Genomic DNA, 12,742 nt, shown 5'->3' with positions numbered 1-12,742 from the left:
GGCATACTGCTTAGTAGAAAGGAATAATTGTGGTATTTTGGAATAGGGTAACTAGAAAGTTAACCAACCTTAAACAGAATTAAGATATGCAAGTATGTAAGATTTGCCTTTTAATCTCCTATTTTTTCCTCTAGGTGCCTAATCTGTACCTCACCCTATCTTCACAGCATTACATCAAACTCCCATTTCATCCAGGCCTGGTTCTCAGCTCAAGGACAGGACATGTTAAATCAACTCAAAACAAAACTTTAATAGCATATCACAATGTGTGTATATATATTCACTCTGTTGCCCAGGCTGGAGTACAGTGGCGCCATCCCGGCTCACTGCAACCACCGCCTCCCGAGTTCAAGCAATTCTCCTGCCTCAGTCTCCCAAGTAGCTGGGACTACAGGCACAAGCCACCATGCCCAGCTAATTTTTTGTATTTTTGGTAGCAATGGGGTTTCACTGTGTTAGCCAGGATGGTCTCGAACTCCTGACCTCATGATCCTCCCACCTCAGCCTCCCAAAGCGCTGGGATTACAAGTGTGAGCCACTGCACCCAGCCGATATTTATATTTTAAAAGAAATACCTCCCTTTAGTACACAAATATGGTGGTATTACTTCATGCACAGAAAATAGGCATGTTTCAAAGTTATTCTGTAGTGACTCATACCTGTAATCCCAGCACTTTGGTAGGCCAAGGCAGGTGGATTGCTTAAGCCTAGGAGTTCAAGACCAGCCCGGGCAACATGACAAGACCCCATCTCTACTAAAAATACAAAAAATTAACCAGGTGTGGTGGTGCACACCTGTAGTCCCAGCTACTCAGGAGGCTGAGGTGGGAGGATCACCTGAGCCCGGGAAGTCAAGGCTGCAGTGAGCTGTGATCGTGCCACTGCACTCCAGCCTGGGTGACAGAGTGAGACTGTGTCTCAAACCACCACTACCACTCCACTGCAACAACAAGAAAAACATTTTCTGGGGCAGAAGGTCTTTCCAGTGCTCCTCAAATTGTGACACATAAATGCCTCTTCTTTCTCAGGTTACAGGTAGGCCCCATGAAAGGCACACTTTGAAGGAAAAGTAAACAGGTAAATAGACTAACATTATTTCAGGCTATATTATTTCATCAGTAAAATTCTTCAGCTATTTGGCTTTCAGTTAATGTGATAGCTCTTACTTAACTTTATATATCTATATCAGATAACGCCTTTTCCCTTTAGTTTCCTTAAAAACTTACTTTTTACATCCATTTCTAGGTGCAAAGAAATGTGTATACAATCGTTCGGGTATTCCATGATTCTACAAGTATGGTTTATAGATTTCCCCTTGCTTGGCTCATCCTCCATGATTGCTGATCTTCCAGTGTGGTTTTTTAGATGACAGGTAGTGTTATATTCCTCCAAGTGGTCAACCAGAGGAGCTACAGTGAAGTTCAAGTGCTGACAAGGTGAATAAAAATCATTTGCTTTCACTTCCATTGATCCTCTCCTGATAAGAACTAGAAAGTGATTAAGAAAATGTTATTTGCAAAATGTTAATACATAGCAAGAAAACACATACAATTCAAAACTAAATCTCTTCCTTTCTATACAAGAAAGTAGAAACAAGAAGTTAGCTACACTAAAAATATATACATATTTTTGAGACAGGGTCTCACTCCGTCGCCCAGGCTTGAATGCAGTGGTGTAATCACAGCTCACTGCAGCCTCACGCTCCCAGGCTCAAGCAATCCTCCCACCTTAGCCTCCTGAGTAGCTGGGACTACAGGTGTGTGCCACTATGCTCAGCTAATTTTTTAAATTTTTTTGTAGAGATTGGGTCTTGCTATGTTATCCAGGCTGGTCTCCAACTTTTGGACTCAAGGGATCCTCCCTCCTCAGCCTCCCAAAGTGCTGGGATTACAGGCATGAGCCACTGCAGCCAACCTAAAAATAATTAATAAGGTGATTATATTTTTTAAGATCATGGAAACCAGGTAGTGGTAGTGTTGGAATAGGATTGGAGCATCTCAAAGAAAATACACGCATTTCCCCAGTGACCCGTGGGACAGACTGTATTGTGTGACCAATATGGTCACAACAATATTTCCCATTCCACACTGTACTAGTTTTCTAGGGCTGCTGTAACAAAGTACCATAAACTGGGAGGTTTAAAGAACAGAAGTTTGGGCAAGACACGGTGATCATGCCTGTAATCCTAGCACTTTAGGAGGCCAAGGCAGGCAGATCACCTGAGGTCAGGAGTTCGAGACCAGCCTGGCCAACATGGCAAAATCCCATCTCTATTAAAAATACAAAAATTAGCCGGGCATGGTGGCGCATGCCTGTAGGTGTAGCTACTTGGCAGAAGAATCGCTTGAACCTGGGAGGCGGAGGTTGCAGTGAGTCAAGATCGCACCACTGCACTCCAGCCTGGGGAACAGAGTGAGACTGTCTCAAAAAAACAAAACAAAACACAGCAAAACAAAAAAGAACAGAAGTTTGTCTCACAGTTCTAAAGTCTGGAAGTGTGAGATCAAGGTGTTGGCAGGGTTGATTTGTTCTGAGGGCTGTGTGGGAGAGTCTGTTCTGGGCCCCTCTCCTAGCTAATGGTGATTTGCTGATAACCTTTGGCATTCACTGACTTGGAGATGCATCATCCTGCTCTCTGCCTTCATCTTCATATGTCATTCTCCCTGTGTGCATGTCTCTGTGTCCAAACTTCTCCTTTTTTGTAAGAAGATCAGTCATATTGGATTAGGGCCTATCCTAATGACCTCATCTTAACTACATCTACAATGACCCTATATCCAAATAAGGTCATATTCTGAGGTATTGAGGGTCAGGACTTCAACATGTGAATTTGAGAGGACACAGTTCAATCCATAACACACATGTTACCCTAAAACTTCACCATTTGCTCATTAAGGAATCTAATTTCTTTCCCCTTGAATCTGGTAGCGTTTGTAATTTGCTTATAATTCCTTTTCCCAGCCAGGCTCAGTGGCTCATGCCTGTAATCCCAGCACTTTGGGAGGCCAAGGCAGGTGGATCACGAGGTCAAGAGATTAAGATCATCCTGACCAACATGATGAAACCCCGTCTCTACTAAAATACAAAAAATTAGCTGGGTGTGGTGGCACGTGCCTGTAATCCCAGCTATTCGGGAGGCTGAAGCAGAGAATCACTTGAATCTGGGAGGGGGAGGCTGCAGTGAGCCAAGATCATGCCACTGCACTCCAGCCTGGTGAGAGAGCAAGACTCCGTCTCAAAAAAATAAATACATAAATAAATAGTTTCTTTTCCCTTGAATCTGGGAGGGTTTGTGATTTGCTTATAACCAATCAAGAGCAGAGGAAGTGACACTGCATGACTAAGTCAGAAAAGGCAAAGAAATTCCCATCTTGCTTTTCAGAACACTCATACTGGAGCCTTGAACCACTATGTATAAGTTCAAAACCTTAAGGCCACCATGATGTGAAGACACCCAAACTAGCCCAGGTAGAAAGACCACATAAAGGAAACAATCAACAGAGTGAAAAGGCAACCGACAGAATGAGATAAAATATTTTCAAACCGTTTATCTGATAAAAGGTTAATATCCAAAATACATCAGGAACTCCTATAACTCAAGTGCAAAAAAAATACATATCAAATATTTTTAAGTGGGCGAAAGACTTTCATAGACATTTCTCCAACAAAGACATATGGCCTACTGATACATGTGAAAAGGTGCTCAATATTACTAATCATTAGGAAAATGCAAGTCAAAACTACAATCAGAAACACCTCACACCTGTCAGGATGGCCATCATTAGGGGAAAAAAAAAAAAAAAACGGGTGCAGTGGCTCACACCTGTAATCCCAACACTTTGGGAGGCCGAGACAGGTGGATCACATGAGGTCAGGAGTTTGAGACCAGCCTGGCCAACACATGGTGAAACACCATCTCTACTAAAAATACAAAAAAAAAAAAAAAAATTAAAAAATTAGCCTGGCATGGTGGCAGGCGTCTGTAATCCCAGCTACTCAGGAGGCTGAGGCAGGAGAATTGCTTGAAACCAGGAGGCAGAGGTTGCAGTGAGCTGAGACTGTGCCATTTCACTCCAGCTTTGACGACAGAGTGAAACTCCATCTCAAAAAAAAAAAAAAAGAAAGAAAAGAAAAGAAAGGTAAGTGTTGGCAAAAAATGTGGAGAAATTGAAGCTCTTGCACAGTGTTGGTGGGATTGTAAAATGGTCCAGCCACTATGGAAAACTGTATGGCAGTTCCTCAAAAAATTAAAAACAGAACCACCATATGATCCAGCAATTCTACTTCTTGGTATATAGTCAAAAGAATTGAAATCAGCATCTTGAAGACACAGCCTGCATTCTCATGTTCATTGCAGCATCATTCACAACAGCGAAGAATAGAAACAACATCAATGTCCATTGGTAGATGAGTAGACAAAGAAAATGTAATCTAGCTAGATAGGTATCTAGAGAGAGAGGGAGAGAGAAAGAGAGAGAGAGAGAGAACAATGTCCATTGATGGATGAGTGGATAAAGAAAATGTAATAGAGATATCTAGGACCCACACAAAAAAAGAAAATAAATAATACAATTATTGCTGTTTAAAACCATTGAGTTTTTGGGGTACTTTGTTACAGAGCCACAGCAACTGGGTCAACGTGTCAATGTGCTGTTTTCACCTTTAAAGGAAGCAGAGAAATAAGATCTGTGAGCTACCAACCCTTAAAACACTTCCTAGTTCTCTATCATCATAGAGGTATTTTCACAATTTGCTTTCTGTTGGATTCAGCCCAGAACCTGGAGGAGTTACAGCACTACTTGAGTAAGAACGTCATCCAAAGTCAATGCCAAGGGGCAGGGGGGTGAGGGTTGAAACATTACCTATTGGGTACAATGGTCACTATTTTGGTGATGGGTGCACTAGAAGCCCAAGTCTCACAATTACACAAAATATATTCATGTAACAAACTTGCACATGGACCCTCTGAATCTATAATGACAAAATATTTTTAAAAGAAGAGATACATAAATGCCCAATAAGTACATGAAAACAACAACAGAAAAACAAGGTAAATGCCAAGAAATAATGTTCCCATTCTCAAAGAATGCCAAAAACATAAATTCCAGTATCTAGTGATACAGGAGGCAACCTCTCTCACTGAATAAATACAAATAATAAATTTGATGTTTGGGCTTGAGACCATCAGCATATTTTATGATTGTAAAGGAATTATTTAATTTCTTAATGATCCATTTTTATTTGATTTAATTAAATAATATAGATGGGTCTCCTGATAACTGCAAGGTTCAGTTAGGCACTGCAGATAATAAGCAGTTATTCTTTATTCATTCATTCATTCATTCAACAGAAATTTACTGAGTGTCTACTAGGTATTATGTCAGGCATTGTGCACAAAGCTTGAGATTTAGTAGTAAGCAAAAACAAAGGCCCTGCCTTCAAGAGGCACACTGTAAAGTCAGAGAAGTAAAAAGACTTCACATACAATGACTAAATGTTAAGCAGGAGTAGGTACAAATGCAAGGGCTCAATGATTCCTTAGAGAATCAAAGTTTGATTTTACTATGAGAAACTACAGATTTACTTAAAATTGTTTTTTAAAGATTTACTACTTTTGAAGAGAGTACATGCCAAATAATCCTCCACCCATCACATGTATGTGGATTACAGTGGCATTTTGATGCATTTTAAGAATCCTTTGTTTTCAATAAGTCAAAGTAAACCAAAACCAAGTAACATCCCAAAGCCCAACAAGTCACTCATCAAGAGCCACATCATTGAATGTTCCAATGCCACTGGATTTAAAAATGGAATATATTCGCCGGGTGCGGTGGCTCACACCTGTAATCCCAGCACTTTGGGAGGCCGAGGCAGGTGGATCACAAGGTCAGGAGTTCGAGACCAGCCTGGCCAAGATGGTGAAACCCCGTCTCTACTAAAACTAAAAAATTAGCTGGGCGTGGTGGCACGTGCCTGTAGTCCCAGCTACTTGGGAGGCTGAGGCAATAGAATCCCTTGAACCCGGGAGGCAGAGGTTGCAGTGAGCCGAGATCGCACCACTGCACTCTAGCCTGGGTAACAGAGCGAGACTCCATCTCAAAAAAAAAAAAAAGAATATATTATTAATATGTTTTTACCAGAATACATTAATTTATACCTGATACCATTTTATTATCACCTTCACTTTGTGTTTACCTTTTGATGTTTGTTCCTGAGAAATAAAATCCATGTTTCCTTGAGACTCACAAACCAAACACAAGGAGCACATTTTAAATTCACCTGTGATGTCTTGGCAAGTCCTGGTGAAGTTATGAAAATGGGAGGGATTTAGAAAGATTCTCATGATAACTTGAGTTTCCCTTACTGATTGCAGAAAAGTCACAAAAGAAAAGTTTAAAGAGGAGAGTGAGTAGGTAAAATTAGATTGTAAACACACTTCCAGACATGATAGCTCCAATGTTCTTTCTGTAAAGAAAAAAGAAAAACACTTGCTTTACTCTGAAGTTTTGAGTGTTCGGCATTCAAATAAATACACAGTATGCTCCCAGTTTTTCTTAGGTGGATTCAGTACATTTTAGCTTATCAGAGATAAGACTTTTTTTTTTTTTTTTGACATGAATTAACAATAACTATTCCATTTAAATATTTCTATTTTATTATTTTTATTTATTTATTTTGAGTCAGGATCTTGCTCTGTCGCCCAGGCTAGAACGCAGTGGTGTAATTATAGCTCACTGTAGCCTTGGCCTCCCAGGCTCAGGCAATTCTCCCAACTCAGCCACCAGAGTAACTGTGACTGCAGAGGCATGCCACCATGCCCAGCCAATTTATAAAAAATTATTTGTAGAGACAGGGAACTACAGTGCCCAGCAACATTTCTCTTTTAAACTTGTGAACATTCCCTATTAACTCTCAGAGAACAGGTGTCTTTATAAAGAAGTGCTTGGAATCTCAGCATTTTAACCATTCTCTGTTCTGGGGAATTTTTTATGGACAAGCCTTAGATTCTTCTGAATCCATCTGTTCCAAAATAGAGACTCAAGTCAATTGCATGGAGTTGAACAGGTTATGAAAACTTTGAACAGTATCTCTGTATCAGTTTCCTAGGGATGTTGTAACAAATTACCACAACCTTGGTAATTTAAAACAAGAGAAATTCATTCTCTCACAGTTTTGAAGGCCAGAAGTCCAACACCAGTTTCCATAGTCAGAAATTGAGAGGTCTACATGATTGTACTACCTCTGGAGGTTCTAGGGAAGAATCTGTTCCTTGGCCCTCTGGTGGATGCTGGCATTCCTTGGCTTGTGGCCACATCACTCTAATCTCTGTCTCCATAGTCATATTGCTTTCTCCTCTGTGTCTCTGTTTTCTACTTTTCTGTTGTGTGAAATCGCCCTCTGCCTCTCTTATATAAAGACATTCGTGATTGGATTTAGGACCCACAAGGCTAACCCTGGATAATCTTCACATCTCAAGACCTTTAATTTAGTCACACCTGTAAAGACCCTTTTTCCTTATAAGGTAACATTGACAGGTTTCCAGAATTAGCACCTGATATCTTTAGACGGCCATTATTCAGCCTACCACAACCCCTAAAGATGAAATTTAACAAGATGACATCATAATTTTTACTTTCGTCTGAAGACATACATCAGATATGGAAATTATGGTATAATAGAAATAATACTGAGTTCAGAAACAAAAGACAAACACTCTAGGCTGGATGCGATGGCTCACACCTGTAATCCCAGTCCTTTTGTAGGCAGAGGTGGGCAGGTTGCTTGAGCTCAGGAGTTTGAGATCAGCCTGGGCAACATGGCCACCCCAACTCTACAAAAAATACAAAAATTAGATTAGCATCGTGTTGTACTCCTGTAGTCCTTACTACTCAGGAGGCTGAGGTAGAAGGATAACTTGAGCCTGGGAGGTTGAGGCTGCAGTGAGCCATGATCACACTACTGCATTTCAGCTTGGGCAACAAAGGGAGACCGTGTCTGAAAATGAGAAGAAAGATTCCAGTGCTATATCTGTCATTAGTCAAGATACTTAGATAATTTATTTAATCTCCACGAGTCTAGTTTTCTTACTAGCAAAACAGAGATAAGCCTGCTAATCTCATGGGGTTATAGCAACATCAAATTGTATAGTACATATGAAAACACTTTTGAAATTTGTACAAATATATGTCATTTAAAATGCAAATCCAGGCCAGGCGCCATGGCTCATGCCTATAATCCCAGTACTTTGGGAGGCCGAGGCAGTTGGATCACTTGAGGTCAGGAGTTCGAGACCAGCCTGGTCAACATGGTGAAACCTCATCTCTACTAAAAATACAAAACTTAGCCGGGCATGGTGGTGGGCACCCATAGTCCCAGCTACAGGAGGCCGAGGCGGGAGAATTGCTTGAGCCTGGGAGGCAGAGGTTGCGGTGAGCGGAGATCGCGCCACTGCACTCCAACCTGGGCGGCAGAGTGAGACTCCATCTTAAATAAATAAATAAATAAATAAATAAATAAATAAATAAGATGCAAACCTATATTCCACAGTAAAAATTTTAAATTAATCTTACCTTTAGGACAGAATTATCTATTATTTAATTCATAAAAATAATCAAAGCTTACTGTGTAAACATTGGGAATTCCTATTTAGCAGTAATGATGAACTAAGGAATAAGCAACCTATCTTTCAGAAATTGCCCAGTCTGGTAGTCATTTGTTAGCATGAGAAAACAACTGACCACTTTGAGAGGCCAAGGCGGGCTGATCACGAGGTTAGGAGATCGCGACCATCCTGGCTAACACGGTGAAACCCCGTCTCCACCAAAAATACACACATAAAAAATTAGCTGGGCATGGTGGCGGGTGCCAGTAGTCCCAGCTACTCGCGAGGCTGAGGCAGGAGAAAGGCGTGAACCCGGGAGGCGGAGCTTGCAGTGAACTAAGATCGTGCCAATGTACTCCAGCCTGGGCGACAGAGCGAGACTCCGTCTTAAAAAAAAAAGAAAAGAAAAGAAACACAACTGACATGGTTAATTCCACCTTTATGTAGCATCTTCACCATTTCTCATATAATCATATGGGGCAAAATATATTTTTAAGATTTCTAAATAATATGGAGCACAATAAAAGAACTACTTCATTTTTTTGAATAATTTCCCCTACTCATATGCCTTGCTTCAAACTTGAAAAAAGTCAAGCTCATGATTGATATTAAAGCATTTGTCAAATGTGTATAATTTGTATTTTGATAGTAATCCCATAAGTGTTTAATTACTGGTGATTTTTGTTATTATTTAATAAATTAATGGCTCATTTACTAGGCTTCTATATTTGAAATTGCTTCTGTAATAATTCACATTTAATTTCCAGCTATACAAAATTTACTCAAATACACAATTCCATTATGTCTTAATATATTTATTTATTTTATTTTATTTTAAGATGGAGTTTTGCTCTTGTTACCCAGGCTGGAGTGCAATGGCATGATCTCGGCTCACTGCAACCTCTGCCTCCTGGGTTCAAGCAATTCTCCTGCCTCACCCTCCTGAATAGCTAGGATTACAGGCATGCACCACCACGTCTGGCTAGTTTTGTATTTTTAGTGGAGACAGGGTTTCTTCATGTTTGTCAGGCTGGTCTCGAACTCCTGACCTCAGGTGATCCGCCCACCTCCACCTCCCAAAGTGCTGGGATCTTAATATATTTATAATCAAAGTTGTAATCAGATTGTAACTATAATTTAAAAAATTGCCTTCACTAATAATGCCCCAGGAAGGATATGGAAATGCACCATCTGATGGAACTCTATAATCTTTATCTTTTCTAATATCACTAAAATACATGAAAAACTGATTTCTTGCCATTTTTCCATTTTCCTCACTGGCACTTTTCATTTTATGAAACTTTCAACTTCAATTTATATTGCTATGATATGACCTAGAAGAGAGATAGAGAAATTTTTACTGTCAATATTGCAGTCTTCTTATTCAATAAGTGACCAACTGAGCTTTCTAGAATTGATGACAGATCCTTTATATTCAGCTATGGGGTAATTTCATGATGATTTTTAAACCTCAGCTTTAAATAATGCAATTGGAAAAGAAATAAATAGAAGACACATCCTTCCCCAGTATAATTTTAAGAAATAAATAAATTCTACTCAATCATTTTTGCTATCAGGTGGACTATATTCTCATCTCCATAAACAAGGATTTATGAATTTAACTCCTGCCATTAATACTGCTGAGAGTCAACATCTAAATGCTCACTCTCAGAGATGGAAATGCGTTCCAGAATTACTCCAGTACTAAGACTGCAACCTCTCAGAGGAAGTACATAGAATACTAAACAGTATTGGAAAAACACATGGCACTATAGGACAAATGCTCAAGTCAATTATTTTCTCTTTTTAAAGAAAAAGCAACAGTAAGATTAAAGAAACATCTACTACCTTTTTTTAAACTTTTATTATAAAAATATATTATACACACATATATAAAATGTATTGTGCCAGTTAAATAATAATAACTAATACCCATGTACCTATCACCCAGATTAAGAAACAGATTACCAATATATTTGAAGCACCCCATCTCTTCTCACCCCTACACTATAGCATAGTTTAGAAATATATACATATATATAGAATATACTGTATATATTCTGTGATTCGCTTTTACTTTGCTTAATATGTTTTAGTCATGTTGATACATAGAGCTGTAGTTAATTATATATGGTATTCTTATGAATGAATATACTATAATTTATTCATTCTTCTGACAGTGAACATTTGTGTTGTTCCATTTTTTGCTTTATGAATAATGTTGCTGTGAACTGAAACTCTCATACATTGCTGGTAGAAATGTAAAAGAGTATAATCATTCTGGAAAACAGATTTTCTTATGAGTTAAACATATACTTACCATATAACCCAAAAATTCCACCCCTAGAAATTTACACAAGAGAAATAAAAACATATGTCCACACAAAGACCTTTACATGAATTTTTATAGCAGCTTTTCTACTTATAATAGCCAAGGACTGGAAACAATTCAAATGTCTAAAAACTAGTGAATATATAAACAACTCTTGCTGTATTCATGTAATGGGATACCACTCAGCAACAAAAAGGAACAAACTACAAGCAACAACATGGATGAATCTCAAAGGCATTATAAAGAGGCCAAAATCAAGTGGCTATATATTGTATGATTCCACTTATATGAAATTCAAGAAAATGGAAAACTGCATTGGCAGTAGGAAAAGGGCTCTTCTGTAATGGAGCTTTGTAATGTATGATTTGGCTTTGCGTCCCCACTTAAATCTCATCTTGAATTGTAATCCCCAGATGCTGAGGGAGGGACCTGGTGGGAGATGACTGGATCGTGGGGTAGTTTTCCCCAGGCTATTCTTGGGATAATGAGTGAGTTCTCACAAGACCTGATAGTTTTATAACAGCCTCTTCCCCCTTCGCTCTCCCTTCTGTCTCCTGCTGCCTTGTGAAGAGGTGACTTCTTCCTCTTCAGCTTTCACCATGATTGTAAATTTCCTGAGGCCTCCCCAGCCATGCAGAACTGGGAGTCAATTAAACTTCTTTCCTTTATAAATTACCCAGTCTCAGATAGTATCTTTATAGCAGTGTGAAAACGGACTAATACAAGCAATAGGAAACTTTTAGGAGTGAAAGAAAGTGTTATATCCTAATTGTGGTGCTAGGTACACTGGTATGTATATTTGTCAAAACTCATCAAACTATATACTTAAAATGGGAGCATTTTACTGTATGTAAATTGTATGGCAGTAATGTTGATGTTAAAATAATGCTACTCTGAATATTGATGAACATGTCTTTAGTGTACACTAAGGGTTTAATTACTGGGTGTTTAGTGTTTCTTCAGTTTTACTAGAAAATGCCATATCATTATACAAAAAATGGTTTGTATCAATTTATATTCCCACCTGCAGTGTATAAAAATTCTTTTTTTTTTTTTTTTTTTTTTTTGAGTCAGACTCTCACTCTGTTGCCAGGCTAGAGTGCAGTGGCACAATCTCGTCTCACTGCAACCTCCGCCTCCCAGGTTCAAGCGATTCTCTTGCCTTGGCCTTCTGAGTAGCTGGGATTACAGGCATCTGCCGCCATGCCTGGCTAATTTTTGTATTTTTAGTAGAGATGAAGTTTCACCATATTGGCCAGGCTGGTGTCTCCAACTCCTGACTCCAAGTTATCCGCCCACCTTGACCTCCAAAAGTGTTGGGATTACAGGCATGAACCACTGCCTGGCCGTTCTTTCTTTTTGATACATATTCTGACCAATGCTTTTCAGGTTTTTCCAATTTGGTGAGTGTTAAATAGAATCTCATCATGGTTTTAATGTATATTTTCCAAATTTTCTCTATTTTTTCTAATTTTTGATTTTTTGTTAGGTTGTCTTTTTATTTAATTAATGTTTAGAAGTTCTTTATGTTTTCTGCTTAAAATTTCAATACATTATCTAAATTTTTTATCAGTATATCTCCCCACAGTCAGTACCTTATCTATTTATTTTCTTTATGATCTTTTAGTTAAGGGGAGCTCTTAATGTAGTGAATTTATCAACCACTTTCTTTATAATTTGAGCTTTGTGTCTGAAGTCCTTCTTCCTTGAAGTTAAAAAGATCTTTACCTATATTTTCTTCTAAAAGTTGTTTTTAAAGTTTTGCCTTTCACATTTCATTTCTTAATGTATGGAATGGCTGGGCACAG

General features: G+C 38.8%; 1 protein-coding gene across 9 annotated transcripts in view; it reads right to left on the bottom strand.

Moving 5' to 3' along the window:
* The window catches only part of TMEM156 (transmembrane protein 156), a 59,526-nt gene that overhangs the window by 25,347 nt on the left and 21,437 nt on the right, over nucleotides 1-12,742 (bottom strand). For 7 of the 9 annotated variants that reach the window (XR_004182811.1, XR_002522015.2, XM_021938359.2 and 4 more), the window contains exons 2-3: nucleotides 6,196-6,465; nucleotides 1,227-1,487 (exon numbers count right to left, since the gene is read on the bottom strand). Coding sequence is in view for 7 of the 9 variants with exons in the window: in XM_021938359.2 (XP_021794051.1) it covers nucleotides 1,227-1,487; nucleotides 6,196-6,465 (531 nt within the window). In the remaining 2 variants the exon portion in view is untranslated. The remainder of the gene's footprint in view (nucleotides 1-1,226; nucleotides 1,488-6,195; nucleotides 6,466-12,742) is intronic. The other 2 variants (XM_009206673.4, XM_021938363.2) reach the window with 2 other exon arrangements.

The sequence above is a fragment of the Papio anubis genome, chromosome 3 (genome assembly GCF_008728515.1).
Source record: "Papio anubis isolate 15944 chromosome 3, Panubis1.0, whole genome shotgun sequence".
In the NCBI taxonomy this organism is placed as follows: Eukaryota; Metazoa; Chordata; class Mammalia; order Primates; family Cercopithecidae; genus Papio; species Papio anubis.
The sequence above is the reverse complement of the archived record's forward strand: the minus strand, read 5'-3'. Positions and strand labels throughout refer to the sequence as shown.